General features: G+C 39.8%; 2 protein-coding genes and 1 long non-coding RNA gene across 4 annotated transcripts in view; 1 reads left to right on the plus strand and 2 right to left on the minus strand.

Moving 5' to 3' along the window:
* oclnb (occludin b) overlaps positions 1-5,785 on the plus strand; it is a 28,776-nt gene extending 22,991 nt beyond the window's left edge. For both annotated transcript variants that reach the window (XM_034171000.1, XM_034171002.1), the window contains exons 5-9: positions 1,416-1,531; positions 2,100-2,195; positions 3,245-3,416; positions 4,867-4,906; positions 5,029-5,785. In XM_034171000.1, the coding sequence (XP_034026891.1) occupies positions 1,416-1,531; positions 2,100-2,195; positions 3,245-3,416; positions 4,867-4,906; positions 5,029-5,129 (525 nt within the window). In that variant the 3' untranslated portion in view covers positions 5,130-5,785. The remainder of the gene's footprint in view (positions 1-1,415; positions 1,532-2,099; positions 2,196-3,244; positions 3,417-4,866; positions 4,907-5,028) is intronic.
* Positions 5,786-6,591: 806 nt separating this feature from the next.
* Positions 6,592-7,553, minus strand: LOC117509855. Its single transcript, XR_004560567.1, has 2 exons — positions 7,491-7,553; positions 6,592-7,453 (listed from the first exon to the last, which is right to left on the minus strand). It is a non-coding gene; the product is annotated as an uncharacterized LOC117509855 (long non-coding RNA).
* A 9,273-nt stretch (positions 7,554-16,826) lies between these two features.
* The window catches only part of zgc:162952 (PKc_LIMK_like_unk domain-containing protein), a 62,977-nt gene continuing 55,132 nt past the window's right edge, over positions 16,827-24,671 (minus strand). The window contains exons 6-9 of the mRNA XM_034171003.1: positions 21,634-21,801; positions 21,288-21,371; positions 21,033-21,119; positions 16,827-17,107 (exon numbers count right to left, since the gene is read on the minus strand). Of these exons, the coding sequence (XP_034026894.1) occupies positions 17,009-17,107; positions 21,033-21,119; positions 21,288-21,371; positions 21,634-21,801 (438 nt within the window). The 3' untranslated portion in view covers positions 16,827-17,008. The remainder of the gene's footprint in view (positions 17,108-21,032; positions 21,120-21,287; positions 21,372-21,633; positions 21,802-24,671) is intronic.

Consider the following 24,671-nt stretch of genomic DNA (forward strand, 5'->3'; position numbering starts at 1 on the left):
CAACCTAGTACAAATCTTGTTTTGCTTAATCCCCCCCTCCCCCCAATTTTTTTAGTTGAAGACATTTTAAGCCATAACATTATGAATAATTGGGGGCGTGACCGCTTTGACTTGACTCCCTCAGATGCCGTTAGCTGCAGTTGCTAGCTGTCGTGGAAGGCTGTGCCTGTCCTTTTGAACATTTTATTAAAAATATCTGGAATAATATGGCTTGTGGCAGGGTTAATTCTCCTGACTGATCATCTAAGATGTCTGTTCTGTAATATTTGCATAAAGGTGAAATTTTCATCTGGTTTCATTTAATGTTGTGTGCTCACGGTGTTAGCCTTTTTTTTTTTTTTTTTTTTTCCAGCCACCAGTAGCTTGATCTGTTAAGTCCCATTAATCGACTACTGAGAAAATAAGCGGGTCATATTTTTTAATGCCCACACCAAAGCAAACAATTATAGGAACCATTCCTCAGTCCCCAAAAATGATTTTAAGAAACATCTGAGCACAGATTAGCCTGTTAGCTTAGCTGGTCTGTAACTCAAATGGGCATGGTCAGGCTTCATTTGTGCCACTCAGGTCATGTAGGGTGTCACCCAAGCCCCACCTCTTTATCCAACTAAAGGGGATGTGTGACATAGGGAGAGAAAGTGCTACCAATGTGGCGACACCCAGAGCAGAAAATCCTGGGCTTCATATCTGCTCCTCTAGGTGTCTGTTGAAAACCTATGGGTGACATCACGTGAGGTTTGTTCAGTTATGTAGTCTATTGGAAATTTATAATGCAGCAACTGGAATTTAGAAATTTCCTACATTCATATGGCCCAATTAGAGGGGTCACCCCTTTGAGTCTGGTCTGCTTGAGGTTTCTTCCTAAAATCATCACAGGGATTTTTTTTTTCCTTACCACTGTCGCCTGTGTGTTTGCTCTAGGGGTTGGTAAGGTTAGACCATACTTGTGTGAAGCGCCTTGAGGCAGCTTTGCTGTGATTTGGCGCTATATAAATGAAATAAATTGAAATCGAAATGAAATTTTCTTTTTTATTTTTTGGTGAGGAAAAGTACAGTGAGCTTGACTTTGCAGGCAGTGCTGTGATCTTTGTGAAATCAATTTATACCGTGATTGCAGCATTCAAGAAGTGGAGTGAGGAGTAATATAATGCTGCTGCTTCTTTTCAGTCCATTTATTTTTATGTATTCGCAGCAACATAAAAAAAATCCCTGCAACATGTTATCATGATGCTTGTTTGATTGACAGTAAATCAGGCATGTTCAAAGTTTTACACAAAAGAACAAATGCACTGATACACATTGGTGTCATTTTCTTCTATTTCCACCTAAAACCAGTACTTCATATTTTTTTCTCTATTATTTATATTTTTGTGTGAACTAAACATGCATTATGCAAACCTTCTCTCTGGTTTCAGGTGACGAATGTGTCCGGTGAACCAGAAGTGCTATTGAATGACCCTAATGATAAAGTCAGGGGATCCAGGGACTATCTGGACAAACTAGACAACAAGCTGCCCCTGTACCTGCCAGGGTAACGAACACTTCAGTCACACAGCGATCTGTGTATTTCACAATTGCCTCAGTCGGGAAGAGGGAACTGTACTGTGAGACTCATTCAGAATAACAACATGAGATTAAACAATTTTCTAATTCCATCATGCAGTAGGGTGGTAATTCTAAAATTGGTCATATTCCGATATCTATCATGTGTCATAACAAGCATTGTTTATCTATTCATTAATTTAATTTATTTTTTAATTCCCGAGTGCCTGTGAAAACGAGTAGCATAGACTTGATGCTGGACGTAGAGGGTGTTGAGGAGACTGTGGCACCCTCTAATGGTGATGGGTTGTAGTTGCAGTGCAAAAAAAAGTTACATCAATTAAATAAAACCTTCAATTTTCTACTTTTGATTGTAATATAGTACTAGAGCTAACATCCAAAGTCTTTCAAATGTATTTTAAGCTTGTCAGTTCCATTCATTTCCAAAGCAGAGGTCACCATTGCTTGTGTGAATGTAACAGTATTTTAGTCTTATTGTGACGCATAAAAGCATTATACACACTACTCTAAACATGAATGGCGACTCCTGTTTGCAGGGACTCTGACATCAGCAACTTTGTGAAGCCCAAACCGAAGGACTATGACACTGGGGTGGAGTCTGCAGATGAACTGGAGGAGGAGGACCTCAATGTGTGAGTGATTAAAATCATCTGTTAATGATGTAATTATTAGTAAATCTCTTTTCTACTTGGTCCACATGACCAACCCGGTCAGACTGTTAATTCTGCAGATAAATTAGAATTCAGACGGCCTCTGCCGTCTGTGAAAACCAGTTAGAATTTGACAGCATGTTTGATTTAAACTTAATAGTAAGTTTTATTTACTATAAAGCACATTTAAAACTGAAGAGTTTTACGCCGGATGCTCTTCCTGATGAAACTCTACGTTACCTGGAAGGTTCCCAGTTTCAAGGCAGAGCTTCTCTTGAATCGGGAACCTGCACTGGAAGCAATCAGCTTTCTTTATAAAATAATCTGAAATGATATGCTCTTTAATCTCCAAAGTGAAAATCTCAACAAGATGAACTAAAAGAAATCTCTTAATGATAAACTAATGGATTGCACAAGTAAACTATCACCTTTACAGCCACTTGTTTTTAGATAGGTCAATGGATGGTACAAGAAAACGTTTGAGACTGAAAATCCCTTCAAGTTCCATCAGTTTTTGACAGGTGAAATGAATGGAATACCCAAACTGACAAATCTGAAATGAATTTGGCTCAAATGGTTTGAAAGTTGGACCAATGCCCCATCTTAGAGCATAGACTCAGTATACCTAGTGTGGTTTCTCTAGACCTTTTGCAGTCCCACATCCTGTCCAAAATATTTCCAGGCCCTCTTGTGCAACATATTTGAAATTCCTGTCAATATTTTAAGAGCAAGTCCTTTTTTTGAACTGCTGTCCAAATGGAAGCCCTGAGGTCTCCACATAAGCATTTTTTATTGCCCGTTGTCCCAAACGGATAAACAGGCAGTAACCTCATGGTACAGACAAACGGAGACTTGGAATACAAGTTAAATCTGGACTCCAGTGTCTCGAATGCTTTGATTTTAATGCAAATGGTTGTTGAGGAAGGATATCATAGCAGGACAATATGTGACACTGGGGAAAAAAAAAAAACCTCTCCTAGACTCATTTTAACAGTTGTAATGAACTAATTTCACTACGTTGTCCTTTGCAGTATGTTTCCTTCTATTATGGATGAGCAGGAGCGTCTAAGCTACAAACGAGAGTTTGACAGGGATCATCAGGAGTACAAGAGCCTGCAGACAGAGCTGGATGGCATTAATTTCAGCCTGGTTGACCTGGAGAGAGAGATGGACCGACATCATCAGGGCAGTCTACAGTTCCTGGTGAGTGCATCTTTAGCAGCATTAGTTTTTTTTTTGGTTTTTTTTGTTTAATCAGTGACTGATGGAACATTATTGTTTTTAGACATAAATATGAGGATAAGATCCAGGCGATTTCCTGGAAAATGGGTATTTGAATGGATTGGATGTTTGGCCCAATATCCAGAAGTATTCTTCATATTACTAGAAACCATTTTCTAAACCATAAACTAAAAAGTGATACTCCCACCCCTCCATATGTTTCAATAAACTGACTGATTGTATTACAGACAAAATAAATCACAAATAACTCATCCGTGTAATGCCAGATCTGTTCCACATTGTACACATCTCGCATACAGCAAACTCTCAAACTGACATCATTGTCCTGAGACTACTACCAGCGCACGCTGATATCATCATCACAGGTATAAAATAACATAATCCTTTAATAGTTCCACAACGGGGAAATTTACGATGTTACAGCAGCACAGACAGTCACAGAACAACAGTGCAAGTATGCAAAATAAGGTTAAAAATTTTTTTTTACCAAAATACGTAAGTCAACTTCTGTGCAGAATAACAATATACACAGTAGAATAGATTACACTGTATACAAGCAGAAAGAATGTTTCGTAATATTGCACGAGTATTAAAGTGATGTTGTACGTGAGTGTACAAGTATTATTGCACAGAATGTGTAGTATTATTGCAAATGGCTGAAAACGTGTTACTGAGTGGTCTACTCGGAACACTGCTGGTTGTGGGTCTAACAGCAGCAGGAAGGAAGTATCACTCGACGCACTTCCACGTAGAAGCAACGAGAAAAATGTCACATGCTTTTTTTTTTTTTTTTTTTTTTTTTTGCTTTTTACAGTGTCTTGATTATGACATCAATTTGTCAATCTGGATCAAGATTTCACTTCATATATGCTTTGAAGGATTATGTCAAAACTGCTTCACGGATTCTCGCTAAATTTTCACCACAAATAGATATTAGGCCATGGAAGACTCCACTGAATATTGGAGGTGATCCAGATTCGGATTGGTGGATGTCAGTAATCTCTGATTGCTCTTGTTTTAGTGCAAGTGTTTAACAAAGTTTCATTACAAAATGGGGTGAGCAGATGCTTGGGGGGGGGGGGGGGGCGCGGGCGCGTCTCAGGTGTCTGTCTGTCTATCAAAAATTTTAAAATAAACGGTTAACTAAACAACTTCACAATTTTGTATGTGCTTGCACATCAACCATGATAGTTTTGTCTGATTTAGATACTATGTCATATTGTATTTGGTATTTATGCGTATTTACACATAACATGAGTCAGTTTGAGGTGTGCTGTTAGTAAATGCTTTCCAGCAGCACTGTGCTGTTTGTGACACTCAAACCTCAAAATGACTGCACACAGTTTTGTTTTTTGTTATGTTTGTTGTTCAGTGGTCGCCTGATGTTGTGTAATGTTTCTTGTCAATGCAGGATGCCATGGATGAACACTCTAAAGTGATGAATCTTAAAAGGTAAACGGTATATAGAGTCTTTTTGACTTTATGGTTCTTCCTAATTCTCAGCACTTTGAAGTCACTGTAGTGATTTTGGAAGTGAGCGGTAATTATTTGGAATGTTTTTCTTTTTTGCTGTAGTCTGCAAACTATCAGATTAAGAAGAAGCGGTGCAAATATCTCAAGTCCAAACTGTCACACATCAAGAGGAGGATCAGTGAATATGACCGCCGACCATGAGCCGTGACCTTTGACCCTAACCTGGTGCAGGAAGGCACGCTGCGTTGTGCTGATTAGTAATCTGTCCCACAGCATACGACTGTGGGTTTAATGTTCGGTTGTCACTCGGTCTACATGTGAGATTCTTTTCCACAAAACAAAGGTGGAAATGTGATTTTTTTTTTATTTTTTTTTTTTATCATCTTTCTGCTTTTCAAACCTCTGTTTCCAGAACAACCGAGCTGTAAAAGTGTCTTTTGATGCGAGTTGTCTTAATTTTTAAGAGGTTTGACTTTTGTGAAACAGTTATTGTGCTTCTTTTGTAACTTAAATGGACTGTTTTGTATCATAAAAGCACAATCAAGTTTAAAAAGTCTCATCAGCTCATGTAAATCATTTTGACAATCAATTTGAAGGTTTTTGTAGTGATTTTGTTTTGTTTCAGAATTATGAAAACATTTTTGTGCAATGACGGAACTTCTGTTGACTTTCCGCAGTTTGCATTTTTAGCTCTTTTTACTCGAGAAGGCACAGCAGATCAGTCAGTTACTTCCACACAAAATTAAGTCAGTAAATTTTTAACTCCCTTAAAGGGATTTTATTACCTAGGCTCTATTGTTAGACACTTTGGGGGTCAATTTCAATTTACTTAATTTTATATATAGTGCAGCAGCTAAGAGAATATTTAGAGCAAAATCATGCAAATGGTGATACAAGCACCAAAGGTGGCACAAATACTCCTTAGACATTGCTCTTTTGAAAAAGCTGACTGGCCACTTGAAAATTCAAAGGTCAGTTTCAGTTTGTACAGGGGTCAAAAGTTAAAGTTGCTCCAGTTTTGCTAAATAAAAAAAAAAAGCAAATTATTAAACAGGGTTTTAAAAAGGAATAGTTTGGACCATGTATCATGCTTAGTTATCATGTTACGAGGTAACATATGTCCAAAATTGAAGGAACTTTAACTTTTGACCCAGGTACTGAAACTGACCTTTGTCACCATTTTTGCTCTTTTTACCCTATAACTCTTGATCATTCAGTCATAGATAGTCCAAACTATACCTTTTTGGAATCTTTACAATCAAATAATGTGCTGTAGTTCTCAAAATGATTTGAACATTTTTAATTTTGACCCCTGTGTAATTCAATTGACCTCAACCCGGCCGCCTATTGAAAATTCAAGTGGCCAGTTGATTTTTTTCAAAAGAGTAATGTCTAAGCAGTATTTGTGCCAACTTTGGTACTTGTATCACCATTTGCACGATTGTTTATCTGCTGCACGAATACTGCCAAATCACAACAAAGCTGCCTCAAGGTGCTTCACACAAGTAAGGGCTAACCTTACCAAACCGTAGAGCAAGCACACAGGCAACAGTGAGTCATCTTTTCACAGGGGATGAAAAAAATAAAAAATCTGTGAAATAATTTTGAAAGTAGATATCATGTGCTACATGTTTTACTGAGGTTGACCTTTTAAAGTCACAGATCATATGCTTAACCTCTCCAGTGCGGTTGGTTATCAAATGAATGCAAGCTGGAGGTGCATTTTACAGAACAAGCCCCTGACTGACAGTCTGTTACATGTTTTAATGATTTTGTTTTGTTTTGTTTTGTTTTTTTGCCTCGGGGGCAACAAGAAGCACTTTACTGTGTGTGTTTAACTTGCCCAACCTCATTACATTAATTACGTGATAAGTGTTTGCATTCTAGTAGATTTGTTGCATTATAATCATGCGCTCACTAATTGAATTTCTGTCAGGTAAAAAGATGACCACCCCCACCACCAAAATGTTTAAAATTAAGCATTTACCTGAAAATATCAAATTTTCTATTTCCAGCCTGTTGCATATTGATGTTTTTTCTCTAATGTACATTATTGTAAATTTGAAACATTTTTGCTTGTTTTTTTTGGGGGGGGGGGGGGGGGGGGGGGAGAGGAAACAAGCCATTTAAGATATTGCTTATAGCTCTGGAATTATAATGGCCTTTTATTATTTTTTTTTTTTTTGACATATAGATGACTAATTGAAGAATTCACACATGTGAAAATTTGCTATTGAATGAGCCACAGCATGCAAACATAGAACACTACCCCATCAGAATGGAATGCAGCCTGAGTCAGTCACACTCAAATGTTATTGTAATAAATTTCACCCACCATTCGTCTTTGTAATTCAAAAGCAAATGAACAACCAGATTATTGCCAGTATAGATTTTTTTTTTTTTTGTATTAAAAGTTGGTCTTGATTTGTTTTGTTATGTAATATATTTGCATTTATGTGTAAGAAGCAGGGATGTAAGCTTCCAATAAACATGTTGATCACTTTCCATGCCGTCACCGTTTCAACCTTACACACTCTCAGAATGTCTTCAGATTGTCATTACATCAAACAGCCAGTTTGAACTGAAGGCTGCAGTCTAACTGTAAAGTACCAAACTGTTTAAATATTGCACATAGCAGCTGACTGTTGCTATGGTAACCTCTTCTGGTTGCTATTCGTGTGTCGGGTCTGGGTCACAAATGCACATATCCACAAATAATGTCTTGTGGACACAGATATTTAGTTTGTATGACAGAGAAACATCCCTGAACATGAGATCAGTTCAGACTGTTCGTACTTTGCCTCAGGCTCACTCTGATTAAACACCAGGGGGGGTCTTTCATAATAATCCATTGTCCCATTTGGAATCAGTCTGAACTAGAGACCTAAAACGGCTGGACACATTCTCACCAAACCTGGTAGAAATATTAATTGGGCAGATATCTCAAGATGATTAACTTTTAGAGAGGATCAGACAAAAATCAAGGTTAATAAAATATGGTGCGAAAAATATTTACTGCTATATCTCTACAATTCAGAGGGCTAGAGAGATGATCTAGTTTATTGATTGGCAAAATGTGATTGATTGGTGTAAGTGGTGTCATAATGAAGTCATGTTGTTCAACAAATACAGTGGCTGTTCTCTTTGAGGACATTTTCCCTTCTTATGGTTTCAGCATGCGAGTGAGACTAAATGGTAAATGGACTGCATTTACATAGCGCTTTTCCAACTGCATCAAATGCTCAAAGCGCTTTACAGTAATGCCTCACATTCACCCCTATGTGAGGGTGTTGCCATACAAGGTACACACTACATAGCACTGGGAACAACTAGGGGATTAAGGACCTTGTCCAAGGACCCTTGGAGATTTTTAGGGTCAGGCTGGGATAAGTGTAATAAACAAAGAAAGCCATTACATTTCAACAAAAAAGTTGGAGAATTGTAAGAAACAAACTGGCAACACAGGTGTTTATAATTAAAACATTGTGCACGCTCAAAAACCTGCATGTCCTACTAATGTGAACTATCAGACATGGATATATCCCAGTGTGCAGAGTTTGCAACAGCCCTTTGATGCCTTTCGTTGCCCCTGTCAATGAAGTTGGGCAGAGGTAATGTTTTCACCCGTCTGTCTGTGAACAGCCTGTAACTCACAATTTTTCATATATTATGAAATTTTTACATGGGATTCTTGATAGGAAATAACTGATTCGATATTTAAGGTTAAAGGTCAATGTCAGGAAAAATCTTGGAATATTGGAAAAATCCCTGTCCTTTAACATGGAATGAATTTTCAAAAATTCATAACTGTCAAAAAAGATGGAATTTCTTTCATAACTGACATTATGTAGGATGGTATCCTTTGTCAACTGACAAGTTTGATCTGGATCTGATCCAATCAATCAATTCAATCAATTTTATTTATATAGCGCCAAATCACAACAAACAGTTGCCCCAAGGCGCTTTATATTGTAAGGCAAGGCCATACAATAATTACGTAAAAACCCCAATGGTCAAAACGACCCCCTGTGAGCAAGCACTTGGCGACAGTGGGAAGGAAAAACTCCCTTCTGTGAAGGCTCTTAGTTGTCCAGGTGGTTTCCATAGTAGAGAAGCTTGAATCTTCGACTGGACTGGGTTGCTTGACGCGAGGACACCCCCTGTGAGCAAGCACTTGGCAACAGTGGGAAGGAAAAACTCCCTTTTAACAGGAAGAAACCTCCAGCAGAACCAGGCTCAGGGAGGGGCAGTCTTCTGCTGGGACTGGTTGGGGCTGAGGGAGAGAACCAGGAAAAAGACATGCTGTGGAGGGGAGCAGAGATCAATCACTAATGATTAAATGCAGAGTGGTGCATACAGAGCAAAAAGAGAAAGAAACAGTGCATCATGGGAACCCCCCAGCAGTCTACGTCTATAGCAGCATAACTAAGGGATGGTTCAGGGTCACCTGATCCAGCCCTAACTATAAGCTTTAGCAAAAAGGAAAGTTTTAAGCCTAATCTTAAAAGTAGAGAGGGTGTCTGTCTCCCTGATCCGAATTGGGAGCTGGTTCTACAGGAGAGGAGCCTGAAAGCTGAAGGCTCTGCCTCCCATTCTACTCTTACAAACCCTAGGAACTACAAGTAAGCCTGCAGTCTGAGAGCGAAGCGCTCTATTGGGGTGATATGGTACTATGAGGTCCCTAAGATAAGAAGGGACCTGATTATTCAAAACCTTATAAGTAATCAATTAATCAATCAATTTTTTTATATAGCGCCAAATCACAACAAACAGTTGCCCCAAGGCGCTTTATATTGTAAGGCAAGGCCATACAATAATTATGTAAAACCCCAACGGTCAAAACGACCCCCTGTGAGCAAGCACTTGGCTACAGTGGGAAGGAAAAACTCCCTTTTAACAGGAAGAAACCTCCAGCAGAACCAGGCTCAGGGAGGGGCAGTCTTCTGCTGGGACTGGTTGGGGCTGAGGGAGAGAACCAGGAAAAAGACATGCTGTGGAGGGGAGCAGAGATCGATCACTAATGATTAAATGCAGAGTGGTGCATACAGAGCAAAAAGAGAAAGAAACAGTGCATCATGGGAACCCCCCAGCAGTCTACGTCTATAGCAGCATAACTAAGGGATGGTTCAGGGTCAAAAAGCAAAAAGGAAAGTTTTAAGCCTAATCTTAAAAGTAGAGAGGGTGTCTGTCTCCCTGATCTGAATTGGGAGCTGGTTCCACAGGAGAGGAGCCTGAAAGCTGAAGGCTCTGCCTCCCATTCTACTCTTACAAACCCTAGGAACTACAAGTAAGCCTGCAGTCTGAGAGCGAAGCGCTCTATTGGGGTGATATGGTACTACGAGGTCCCTAAGATAAGATGGGACCTGATTATTCAAAACCTTATAAGTAAGAAGAAGAATTTTAAATTCTATTCTAGAACTAACAGGAAGCCAATGAAGAGAGGCCAATATGGGTGAGATATGCTCTCTCCTTCTAGTCCCCGTCAGTACTCTAGCTGCAGCATTTTGAATTAACTGAAGGCTTTTTAGGGAACTTTTAGGACAACCTGATAATAATGAATTACAATAGTCCAGCCTAGAGGAAATAAATGCATGAATTAGTTTTTCAGCATCACTCTGAGACAAGACCTTTCTGATTTTAGAGATATTGCGTAAATGCAAAAAAGCAGTCCTACATATTTGTTTAATATGCGCTTTGAATGACATATCCTGATCAAAAATGACTCCAAGATTTCTCACAGTATTACTAGAGGTCAGGGTAATGCCATCCAGAGTAAGGATCTGGTTAGACACCATGTTTCTAAGATTTGTGGGGCCAAGTACAATAACTTCAGTTTTATCCGAGTTTAAAAGCAGGAAATTAGAGGTCATCCATGTCTTTATGTCTGTAAGACAATCCTGCAGTTTAGCTAATTGGTGTGTGTCCTCTGGCTTCATGGATAGATAAAGCTGGGTATCATCTGCGTAACAATGAAAATTTAAGCAATACCGTCTAATAATACTGCCTAAGGGAAGCATATATAAAGTGAATAAAATTGGTCCTAGCACAGAACCTTGTGGAACTCCATAATTAACTTTAGTCTGTGAAGAAGATTCCCCATTTACATGAACAAATTGTCATCTATTAGACAAATATGATTCAAACCACCGCAGCGCAGTGCCTTTAATACCTATGGCATGCTCTAATCTCTGTAATAAAATTTTATGGTCAACAGTATCAAAAGCAGCACTGAGGTCTAACAGAACAAGCACAGAGATGAGTCCACTGTCCGAGGCCATAAGAAGATCATTTGTAACCTTCACTAATGCTGTTTCTGTACTATGATGAATTCTAAAACCTGACTGAAACTCTTCAAATAGACCATTCCTCTGCAGATGATCAGTTAGCTGTTTTACAACTACCCTTTCAAGAATTTTTGAGAGAAAAGGAAGGTTGGAGATTGGCCTATAATTAGCTAAGATAGCTGGGTCAAGTGATGGCTTTTTAAGTAATGGTTTAATTACTGCCACCTTAAAAGCCTGTGGTACATAGCCAACTAACAAAGATAGATTGATCATATTTAAGATCGAAGCATTAAATAATGGTAGGGCTTCCTTGAGCAGCCTGGTAGGAATGGGGTCTAATAAACATGTTGATGGTTTGGATGAAGTAACTAATGAAAATAACTCAGACAGAACAATCGGAGAGAAAGAGTCTAACCAAATACCGGCATCACTGAAAGCAGCCAAAGATAACGATACGTCTTTGGGATGGTTATGAGTAATTTTTTCTCTAATAGTTAAAATTTTGTTAGCAAAGAAAGTCATGAAGTCATTACTAGTTAAAGTTAATGGAATACTCAGCTCAATAGAGCTCTGACTCTTTGTCAGCCTGGCTACAGTGCTGAAAAGAAACCTGGGGTTGTTCTTATTTTCTTCAATTAGTGATGAGTAGAAAGATGTCCTAGCTTTACGGAGGGCTTTTTTATAGAGCAACAGACTCTTTTTCCAGGCTAAGTGAAGATCTTCTAAATTAGTGAGACGCCATTTCCTCTCCAACTTACGGGTTATCTGCTTTAAGCTACGAGTTTGTGAGTTATACCACGGAGTCAGACACTTCTGATTTAAAGCTCTCTTTTTCAGAGGAGCTACAGCATCCAAAGTTGTCTTCAATGAGGATGTAAAACTATTGACGAGATACTCTATCTCCCTTACAGAGTTTAGGTAGCTACTCTGCACTGTGTTGTTATATGGCATTAGAGAACATAAAGAAGGAATCATATCCTTAAACCTAGTTACAGCACTTTCTGAAAGACTTCTAGTGTAATGAAACTTATTCCCTACTGCTGGGTAGTCCATCAGAGTAAATGTAAATGTTATTAAGAAATGATCAGACAGAAGGGAGTTTTCAGGGAATACTGTTAAGTCTTCTATTTCCATACCATAAGTCAGAACAAGATCTAAGATATGATTAAAGTGGTGGGTGGACTCATTTACTTTTTGAGCAAAGCCAATAGAGTCTAATAATAGATTAAATGCAGTGTTGAGGCTGTCATTCTCAGCATCTGTGTGGATGTTAAAATCGCCCACTATAATTATCTTATCTGAGCTAAGCACTAAGTCAGACAAAAGGTCTGAAAATTCACAGAGAAACTCACAGTAACGACCACGTGGACGATAGATAATAACAAATAAAACTGGTTTTTGGGACTTCCAATTTGGATGGACAAGACTAAGAGACAAGCTTTCAAATGAATTAAAGCTCTGTCTGGGTTTTTGATTAATTAATAAGCTGGAATGGAAGATTGCTGCTAATCCTCCGCCCCGGCCCGTGCTACGAGCATTCTGACAGTTAGTGTGACTCGGGGGTGTTGACTCATTTAAACTAACATATTCATCCTGCTGTAACCAGGTTTCTGTTAGGCAGAATAAATCAATATGTTGATCAATTATTATATCATTTACCAACAGGGACTTAGAAGAGAGAGACCTAATGTTTAATAGACCACATTTAACTGTTTTAGTCTGTGGTGCAGTTGAAGGTGCTGTATTATTTTTTCTTTTTGAATTTTTATGCTTAAATAGATTTTTGCTGGTTATTGGTAGTCTGGGAGCAGGCACCGTCTCTACGGGGATGGGGTAATGAGGGGATGGCAGGGGGAGAGAAGCTGCAGAGAGGTGTGTAAGACTACAACTCTGCTTCCTGGTCCCAACCCTGGATAGTCACGGTTTGGAGGATTTAAGAAAATTGGCCAGATTTCTAGAAATGAGAGCTGCTCCATCCAAAGTGGGATGGATGCCGTCTCTCCTAACAAGACCAGGTTTTCCCCAGAAGCTTTGCCAATTATCTATGAAGCCCACCTCATTTTTTGGACACCACTCAGACAGCCAGCAATTCAAGGAGAACATGCGGCTAAACATGTCACTCCCGGTCCGATTGGGGAGGGGCCCAGAGAAAACTACAGAGTCCGACATTGTTTTTGCAAAGTTACACACCGATTTAATGTTAATTTTAGTGACCTCCGATTGGCGTAACCGGGTGTCATTACTGCCGACGTGAATTACAATCTTACCAAATTTACGCTTAGCCTTAGCCAGCAGTTTCAAATTTCCTTCAATGTCGCCTGCTCTGGCCCCCGGAAGACAATTGACTATGGTTGCTGGTGTCGCTAACTTCACATTTCTCAAAACAGAGTCGCCAATAACCAGAGTTTGATCCTCGGCGGGTGTGTCGTCGAGTGGGGAAAAACGGTTAGAAATGTGAACGGGTTGGCGGTGTACACGGGGCTTCTGTTTAGGGCTACGCTTCCTCCTCACAGTCACCCACTCAGCCTGCTTTCCCGGCTGCTCGGGATCTGCCAGGGGGGAACTAACGGCGGCTAAGCTACCTTGGTCCGCACCGACTACAGGAGCCTGGCTAACTGTAGAATTTTCCACGGTGCGGAGCCGAGTCTCCAATTCACCCAGCCTGGCCTCCAAAGCTACGAATAAGCTACACTTATTACAAGTACCGTTACTGCTAAAGGAGGCCGAGGAATAACTAAACATTTCACACCCAGAGCAGAAAAGTGCGGGAGAGACAGGAGAAGCCGCCATGCTAAATCGGCTAAGAGCTAGTAGCTACGCTAAGCTAGCGGATTCCTAAAAACACGCAAAGTGAATAATGTGTAAATAATTTAGAGGTGATTCAGCAGAAGGAGTGCTTTAGTTAAGGCACATAAAGATTACACTGGGAAACAAATCGTAATCTAGATAACTAGATCAATCTAACTGCGCAGATTAAACAGCTAACAGATACAGAAAAACACCGCTGTGCTCCGGAACAGGAAGTGATACAATACCGCAGTGAGAGCCAACCACCAGTAGAGGTGAAGAAGAATTTTAAATTCTATTCTAGAACTAACAGGAAGCCAATGAAGAGAGGCCAATATGGGTGAGATATGCTCTCTCCTTCTAGTCCCTGTCAGTACTCTAGCTGCAGCATTTTGAATTAACTGAAGGCTTTTCAGGGAACTTTTAGGACAACCTGATAATAATGAATTACAATAGTCCAGCCTAGAGGAAATAAATGCATGAATTAGTTTTTCAGCATCACTCTGAGACAAGACCTTTCTAATTTTAGAGATATTGTGTAAATGCAAAAAAGCAGTCTTACATATTTGTTTAATATGCGCTTTGAATGACATATCCTGATCAAAAATGACTCCAAGATTTCTCACAGTATTACTAGAGGTCAGGGTAATGCCATCCAGAGTAAGGATCTGGTTAGACACCATGTTTCTAAGATTTGTGGGGCCAAGTACAATAACTTCAGTTTTATCTGAGTTTAAAAGCAGGAAATTAGAGGTCATCCATGTCCTTATGTCTGTAAGACAATCCTGCAGTTTAGCTAATTGGTGTGTGTCCTCTGGCTTCATGGATAGATAAAGCTGAGTATCATCTGCGTAACAATGAAAATTTAAGCAATGCTGTCTAATAATACTGCCTAAGGGAAGCATGTATAAAGTGAATAAAATTGGTCCTAGCACAGAACCTTGTGGAACTCCATAATTAACCTTAGTCTGTGAAGAAGATTCCCCATTTACATGAACAAATTGTAATCTATTAGATAAATATGATTCAAACCACCGCAGCACAGTGCCTTTAATACCTATGGCATGCTCTAATCTCTGTAATAAAATTTTATTGTCAACAGTATCAAAAGCAGCACTGAGGTCTAACAGAACAAGCACAGAGATGAGTCCACTGTCTGAGGCCATAAGAAGATCATTTGTAACCTTCACTAATGCTGTTTCTGTACTATGATGAATTCTAAATCCAGATGACAGATTTTGTGGTCATTTAAATTTAACATTGAAAACCCCATTCATTGTATATTTTACATTATATTTTCATCAAACATGCCCCGATCACTGTCAAATTTGAAAGTGAGGTGCAGACCGGCACTCACTATCACTTGACAAAGTTTGATCCAGATTGTGGATTTTGTGGCCATTTGAATTTAATATTGAAAATCCCATTTGAGGTACATTTTGCATTATAGCTCAAACAAAAGTGGCTCATTCACTTATTTGTGACAGTGAGGTGCAAAATGGCACGCAGTGAATAGAGTAAGTTTGATCTGCATCTGATCCGTATTGCAGATTTAGCAGATATTTCATTTTAACATTGAAAAGCCCTTTTGATCTATACTTTGCATTATATTTTAGTGTACAAAAAGCCACTTCTAACAGGACTTTGACATGTGTGCAAACAACCATGTTGACTTGAGCTCCACCCCCGTCATATTCCTTCTGAATTTGGCTCAGACATGGAGGACCAATGGCAGAAAGGGCAACTCACTGCAAATGTAGACCACATACTTCCACACAGACGATGGATTTATAGTCATTTATTTTTGATGTCTTCTAAATAGTCAAACTCAATGCCCAATCAGCTTGCTGTCCATCCAAAGTCCGTCACCTAGGATAATCTGGAGACAATACTCAGTAGTGGGTAGTGCATTTTACACCGAGGCCTTCTGGAGCCATTCTCCCATGAAAGAAAAAAAACAAAAACAAAAACAGGATGAAATGATGCAGCATCAGTCAGCAACAGTCAGCCACATTTACGACCACCAGAAGAGCAACACTGCATTCAGAACAATGTTACAGTGACAAATTTAAAACGACATAGTATTATGATAAATTTACAGGAATTTTTTTTTTAGCTCCCTGAAAAAAATTGACAAATGTAGTAAATGTAGGTGAACTTCGCAAAAAGTGTGAAAACATTTCATTCAGAAAGAGGGTGGAAAAAGTCTGAACAAAAAGTATAAATTATGCACACACATATAGCTTAGAGCAACTTAACTAAAAATAAAATGATTTTCAAGACTATGTAATAAAAAAAATCTCATTTTGAAATTTAATGCTGAGATCTTAATTTTTCTAAATTCACATCTTGAGAAATTTTGTGGGTTTTGTACAATAAATACAAATGCCACTGGATAAATCTTAAGACTTTTGTCAGTAGTTGTTGTTTTAGAGATGAAGGTTTCATGTATGATAGATGAATTAAAACTAAGAATTAAGAATTTGGATCAGAAACTGGGAACTGAACAAAGAATAAGGACATTTGTAAACCGCACGTTCATGACCGACAGCGACGCCATAACTCGGAAAAGTCTTGAAGGAGTCTTTGAAGAGACGTGTTTAAAAGTCTTCACTTCCTCTTTTATTTCTTTGTCTTTCTCACTTATATCCTTGAGTCGCTGCTTTATTGAACCACAAAGAAATCTTGAACCTTTAACTCCAGCTAGAAGCAGAAATGTTCTGTTTGGACAACGAAGGTCTTTTCATTCCGGAGAAGAGCTGAGCGAGAAGTTCAAATGGACAGACGAGCAGACAGAAGAATCAGAAAACAGATCGTCTCACTGAAACATCTGTCATTTATTACAAAACAAAGCACAGAGAGAACTGAAGAATAAGAATTAGCTTTCTGTCCAAACAGTCTATGAGCAGCACCTCAGTGTCCATGTGGTGTGCAGTGGAGGATGCCACAGCACCTGAAATGTTCACACCATCCTGTTCCAGGATCAAGCGGGCTCTCCAGATGACTCACTCAAGTCGCAGCCATGTCTGATTTTGTCTCCAGGCTTTCAGAAATTTCTCCTAATTCATCCAGTAACTCGCTGAAGGCTGGACGTCTGAAGGACTCCACCTTCAACACAAAGAGAAGAGAGAATAATGTGCGTGACCACTTTTTGATCCCCATGTAGCTTATGTCACATCTGTGTACTATACACAGTCAATCAATCAATCAATCAACTTTTTTCTTGTATAGCGCCAAATCACAACAAACAGTTGCCCCAAGGCGCTCCACATTGCAAGGCAAGGCCATACAATAATTATGAAACACAGTCTACGTCTAAAGCAACATAACCAAGGGATGGTCCAGGGTCACCCGATCCAGCCCTAACTATAAGCCTTAGCGAAAAGGAAAGTTTTAAGCCTAATCTTAAAAGTAGAGAGGGTATCTGTCTCCCTGATCTGAATTGGGAGCTGGTTCCACAGGAGAGGAGCCTGAAAGCTGAAGGCTCTGCCTCCCATTCTACTCTTACAAACCCTAGGAACTACAAGTAAGCCCGCAGTCTGAGAGCGAAGCGCTCTAATGGGGTAATATGGTACTACGAGATCCCTAAGATAAGATGGGACCTGATTATTCAAAACCTTATAAGTAAGAAGAAGAATTTTAAATTCTATTCTAGCATTAACAGGAAGCCAATGAAGGGAGGCCAACACGGGTGAGATATGCTCTCTCCTGCTAGTCCCCGTCAGTACTCTAGCTGCAGCATTCTGAACCAACTGAAGGCTTTTTAGGGAACTTTTAGGACAACCTGATAATAATGAATTACAATAGTCCAGCCTAGAGGAAATAAATGCATGAATTAGTTTTTCAGCATCACTCTGAGACAAGACCTTTCTGATTTTAGAGATATTGCGTAAATGCAAAAAGGCAGTCCTACATATTTGTTTAATATGCGCTTTGAATGACATATCCTGATCAAAAATAACTCCAAGATTTCTCACAGTATTACCAGAGATCAGGGAAATGCCATCCAGAGTAACGATCTGGTTAGACACCATGCTTCTAAGATTTGTGGGGCCAAGTACAATAACTTCAGTTTTATCTGAGTTTAAAAGCAGGAAATTAGAGGTCATCCATGTCTTTATGTCTGTAAGACAATCCTGCAGTTTAGCTAATTGGTGCGTATCCTCTGGCTTCATGGATAGATAAAGCTGGGTATCATCTGCGTAACAATGAAAATTTAAGCAATACCGTCTAATAATACTGCCCAAGGGAAGCATGTATAAAGTGAATAAAATTGGTCCTAGCACAGAACCTTGTGGAACTCCATAATTAACTTTAGTCTGTGAAGAAGATTCCCCATTTACATGAACAAACTGTAATCTATTAGACAAATATGATTCAAACCACCGCAGCGCAATGCCTTTAATACACAGTCACAGTCATACACAGAGATCACTGTACTGTATCAGCCCAAATATAAGACAACCCCAATTATAAGACTACACCCCCCCCACCACCCTTTTTGACACATTTTTGAAATACTTTCTGAAGAAAAAAAAAAAAAATCTGTTTTTCAAACTGGCCCACCTAGGCTCCTCAGGTCAACATGTTATGTACTCACTAAATTCACCAAGCATGCTTACTACTTGCGTAATTATGTAAAACTGATGACTTTTCAGATGGGTAACTTCCAAAAATGTCCTCAGAGATTCCAGTGAAGGGATGAGGAAAGTGGCTATGAAGATTTTAAAACACTTAAAATAAAATCTGTAATTGTTGATGGTCTGAAACAAATAGAAACAACAGTCCATGATAAGAGTCATGTAAGAAAGTAATTTTTTCAATTTAATTTTTCAATTTATTTTCATTTATATTGCATCAAATCACAACAAAGTTGCCTCAAGGCACTTCACACAAGTAAGGTCTAACCTTACCAACCCCCAGAGCAAAGCACACAGGCGACAGTGATAAGGAAAAACTCCCTCTGAGGAAGAAACCTCAAGCAGACCAGACTCAAAGGGGTGACCCTCTGCTTGGGCCATGCTACCGACACAAATTATGAAACGATTCACAAAACGAATATACAGGAAATGTTGCCGGTGCACAGGACAGGAGTGTTTCTAGAAGAGAAAGCCTGAAATACTGCTTCAGGCTTTCTTTGTCTGATGCCAAAGCACAACATGGGGTAATTTGGTTGCTCTTTTTATGAATCTGTCCTGATGCAGTTTGAGCAGCAAAAATGTGCCTCCATTGCTGAAATATAGTTGTGTCCAAAATAATAGTGTGTTTAAAAATGACTAAAGCTCCTTATAACTTTTATTTCCACACATGAAAATGCTTCGGGAACAGTGCATATTCAATTCCAAATCAAAACATGAAGAAAAATTTATCAAATTTATTACTTTACAGAAAGTGAAGACAATTGATTAGGCTGTTCACCCCTAACCTCAGACTGGGATGATGGATTATCTTTCAGCAGGACAATGACCCGAAGCACACAGCCAAGATATGAAAAGAGTGGTTTCAGGACAACTCTGTGAATGTCCCTGAGTGGCCCAGCCAGAGCCTAGACCTGAATCCGATTGAGCATCTCTGGAGAGATCTGAAAATGACTGTGCAACGATGCTACCCATCCAGCTTGATGGAGCTTGAGAGGTGCTGCAAAGAGAACTGGGCAAAACTGCCCAAAGATAGCTGCACCAAGCTTGTGGCATCATATTCAAGAAGACTTGAGGCTGTAATTGCTGCTAAAGGTGCATCAAAAACGTATTGAGCAAAGGGAGTGAATACGTATGTAGATGTGATTTCTTAGTTTTTTATTTTTAAGAAATTTGCAGAAATTAAAAAAAAGTTTTTTCATGTCATTATGGGGTGTTTGACAGAAAAATGTATTTACTCCATTTTGGACTAAAGCTGTAACCACAGAGATCAATATAAGAACTAGAGTCTGCAGTCGCACTGAGCTGTGTCCTGGCAAGGAGGTGTGGTCGCCACATTGGATCCGGGCAACTCAGTGGGCAGCATGCATAGACGCTCAATTAGTCTTGTCAAGAAACAAGTGGAATATGCCGGAAAGCTGCGCATGTTGGCAAAGCCACAAAGGGAGGAAGGAGGGAGGCAACATTTCCTTCCATAAGTAAGTGGTTTTGGTTATTCTTGTCATTTTGTCCAGGACCTTTGGTCAACAAACAGGGGTATGTTGCCTGCAATGCCTGTCCGAGGACATGAACTCTTATGTCTAGTTGATATTTTCCCCTGCTAGACCAATGTCTAGTTAAAATACTTTTCGTTAGTGATTAAAATTGTTTGACAAGACTGACGATTTTTTTTTTTAATTTTGCGCCTTAAATAACTGAGTCGCTGCTCACAGATTATAATAACCCCTGCTGTGCCACTTACAGTCACGGCCTCACACAGATGTACACCCACACCACTGATTTCATGAATGAAATTCGGTCAGTAAAGGATAATAGTGTAAAAATATATGTATTGTAATGGATTGATGAGTCGTGCAGTGCTGAACACAGCAGCAGCAGCAGGATGCTGCTGTTTTATCGCAGCTGGAACAGATCAGATCCGTGTAACTTTCAACACTAATATTTGGAAATGTGTGGGTGTCAAAGTAAGTTTACTTTCCTTACATCATTTAATGTAAATTCATTTTACCCACTCGATATCCAGGTCAGAATAGCATTTTAACACGTATTTTGCGAACGTTTTTCCGAGTGTGTTCAGTCGCATATTTGCATAACATGCGGGCACTTCGTCAATATTTTGCCTGGGTAGGAGGTGTCATATTGTTGTCCGTGAAGGGACATTCGCATTTAGTAGGCAGTACTGGGACTGCAGACTCTAGTATTCATTATTAACCTCTGTGGCTGCAACATAACAAAATGTGGAAAACGTGAAGCGCCGTAAATACTTTTCCAGATGCACTGTAGTAAATACAGAAGTCTTCTACCCAATTGTTTGTTTTTTTTTTTTTATTTTGCTCGCTGAGAACTCTACAGCGAGGTGATCTAGTTGTTTGGTGCTGTGCTTTCTGTCTTCCTACCATACAGCAGCTGGTGGCGAGCTCCAGGAGATGCTGAGGGCAGCCAGGCACCAGATCCCTGAACGAAGTCACATCCAGCCCAAAGTCCTAAGATACACACAAACACACTGCATGAACAATCAGCACATTACTTGTGTTTGCTGCTACAAATGTGTAACAGACAGCTCATATTAACTGTTGTGATACCCTTGCTATGAAGGATTTTGTCCACTAGATGTCACTAAAATGAGCTTCAAAATGCTTCCCAATGCCTACCTGTGTTCTGGGTAATATCTCTGGGTCGGCTGGAATCCTGGCCAGGATTTCACAAAGCACAATGCCAAAGGAAAAAACATCCACCTGTAACACATAACATTACATCATCACTTCAAATCCATTACTGCTTTTTCTTTCTGTTTTCAACCAACTTAGAGAGGTTTCTGCAAAATTCTTGAACGTGTGGAGAGACAAGAATCAACACTTCATATGTCCTGTTACTGCAAATGCAATCAGTAACGTGAAATATTAATAACCGACACACATCTTTAAAGACTTATACTTTTCCAACGTAGTCAAAACAACATAAATCTTTATCTTGCAGAGTCAGGGCATTGTTGCTGACCTTGCGATCGTACGGCTCCCCTCTGAGCATCTCAGGTGCCATCCAAAAGGCAGAACCCACGAGGGAGAGCTTCCGGTCTTTAACCGGCAGTTCCACCACTTCCCTGGCCAGGCCGAAGTCTGCCACCAGAGCTTCCCGACCCCGAGATGTCACCCGTATCAGGCAGTTCTGCAACAACACACACAACCACCAAAAAAAAGGTTAAAGAAATGGATCGCTCCACTTCCTCGTAATGACCCAACTCCAGATGTACATGTATATTGGTGCATCAGTGACCTTGAATCAGATACCTTACTGTTGAGAGACAAGGGCACTACCACTACACCCCCAAGACCCCCAAAAGAGCTAAAAAGGTAAAAATCTAACTATCATCAGTGCAGGTATTTGCACGTGCACGATGGTTTTCTTCTTCTACTTCATGTTTTCCCACTTCTGTGTGGGAACTGTGAGTTGCATAGTTTTGGTAAAGACTTGGGCTGTTAATATGTAGTCCTGGGTTCAATTCCTGGTCACGCTACCTGCCTGTATGCTTGGACAAGACACTTCATCTGCATTGGTCCAGACCACCCAGCTGTAAATGTGTACTGGTCTAAGCTAGGGAAGTAAGCAGCAGTAACGGCTTCCTTTAGGACGACGTTATGCTTCACCATTTGTAGAACCAACCGGTTTTTAAAGTCGCTTATTCTTTCGGCAATTCGACTTTTAAATGCTCCGTAGGTCTGCCATGTTTTTATTTATTTATTCTTGCTATTCATTTTAACTCCTTAAGTCTGTTTTTATTTGTTTTGTTGTTGTTATATATTATTTTATTGTGGGTTTTTTTTTAAACAGACTACTCAAATGAAATTGCCCCTTGTGGGATTAATAAAGTTGTTGACTGATTGATTGAGCAATGGACTTTTGTCCCATCCAGAGGGAGTCACAGACTCATCTGCATCATGTTACAAAATCTATGGATATCCACCAGCACCACTCCAAACTAGCCCATAGCCCACCTTGTTTTATTAAAAACTGACATCAATGTCTAAAAATCATCCACATTATACTATTAACAATGTAAGCAAGCAGACAAAGTCTGCAAAGGACACTAATTGGAGGCCATACATTTGCAAAGGTCCAAAATAATCAATCAATCAAATCCTTTATTTTACCAGATAGGCATCATTGAGATTAAAAATCTCTTTTCCAAGAGCGATCTGGCAAGGAGGGCAGCACAGTGTTACAACAATAAAACACACTACAACTCTAAAACAACACTAAATACAATAAAAGACATAACGTAAAAACAGAGTGAGTACCAGGCGTATAAACAAGCATTGATCAAACAATTATACAGTCCAAGAGAATTCCAATAAGTGACAATAAGTGAACGCTACCTTTTCTGCCCAGTCAAGCAAATCCAACATAAAACGGAAAAAAAAAAAAAAAATTCTTCTGTTATCCTGGCCTTTACTCCAAATGTCAAACATAACATCATTTGTTTTTCAGTAATCCCCACTATACTGAAACTTCACTTTTGTAATTAGCAACTGCAATATGGAATGTGTCCAGCAGGGGACAGTGTGACACTGACAGAGAAGAAACAGATATTGAGTAACAGAAACAACCATAATTGATTTCATTTATATAGTGCCAAATCACAACTAAGCTGCCTCAAGCCACTTCATATGAGTAAAGTCTAACCTTGCCAACCCCTAGCACAGAGGAGACAGTGGTAAAGAAAAACCTCAAGCAGACCAGACAGAGGAGACCCATTGCTCAGGCCATTCTAACAGTTACAAGGTTTTTACAAAGTTTTTATAAGCTGAAGAAACAGGAAACAGAAAAACCAGAGCATTATTGAGATGAGCACGCAGTCATTGTTGGTCAGTCTAGCGCCCTGCGGTGTGTAGCCGGTAGCCTTGCGCGACGTCATCCGTGCCCCGGACAGAGAGAAAAAGAGCAGAATCAATCCGTTGGAAATATCTACACCTAAGGTATGAGTTCACCAGCAGTAAATTGACAGGAAACAAAGCGAATACTAAGGAGATCACTGGCCGCTAGTCTTAAACTTCACTAGCAGACCCAGAATTTAGATGAAGTGAGGCCGAGACCTTTTCCGCTGCTAATACGAGTTAAAGGGATAGGAAGCATAGTTCCATACTGTGCCAGTATGCTAGCCATATGAGAGGGAGAATACATGCATCTTAAGTCTGGACTTGAAAGTCTCTACAGAATCTGTTTTGTCTCCATAGGGAGATCACCCTACAAAACAGGGGCACAATAAGAGAAGCCTCTGTGGCCTGCAGGCTTTTTATTCACCTTAGGGACACAAAGTAGTCCTGCACCCTGTGAACGCAGAGCCCAGGCCAGTACATAGGGTTTAATTAGGTCAGCTAAGTAGGGAGGGGCTAGTCTGCAAGTAATTTTATAGGTTAGTAAAAGAACCTTAAAATCTGATCTCACAGGGACAGGAAACCAGTGAAGAGAGGCCAAAATGTGTAATGTGGTCAAACTTTCTGCTTCTTGCCAAAAGTCTGGCAGCAGCATTTTGAACTAATTGAAGACCCCCAATGCTGGACTGCTGTAAACCAGAGAATAGAACATTGCAGTAGTCTAGTGTTGAAGAGACAAATGCATGAATCAGGGTCTCAGCATCAGCCATAGACAGGATGAGACGAATCTTTGCTATATTTCGCACGTGAAAGACCAGCTATTTCTGCCTGCTTTCTGTCAAACTAACCCAGTGGTTATCTATGGATAGAGCTACAGTCAATGTGTATCCACTGTAACAAAGTGGACATCCAGCAGACAAACAGACAGTCATTAGTCCCTCCACTTATCAGCGTCTCAATGGGCTCTGCTGTCAGCATCTTTTCACTAAATAATTCACCCTGCCCCCAGCTGGAGGTGGCCACTGTCTGTGGGTGTGCTCCTGTTCCACACTGATGGACGCTGCAATAAAAGCCTGAAATAAAGCCGAAGTGTTCAGCGTGGTGGAAGAGGCCGAGAGCAGGAGGTGTGAGGAGTGCTGCTCACACATGGTTTGTGCAGGTGTT

The sequence above is a fragment of the Thalassophryne amazonica genome, chromosome 5 (genome assembly GCF_902500255.1).
Source record: "Thalassophryne amazonica chromosome 5, fThaAma1.1, whole genome shotgun sequence".
NCBI classification, from domain to species: domain Eukaryota; kingdom Metazoa; phylum Chordata; class Actinopteri; order Batrachoidiformes; family Batrachoididae; genus Thalassophryne; species Thalassophryne amazonica.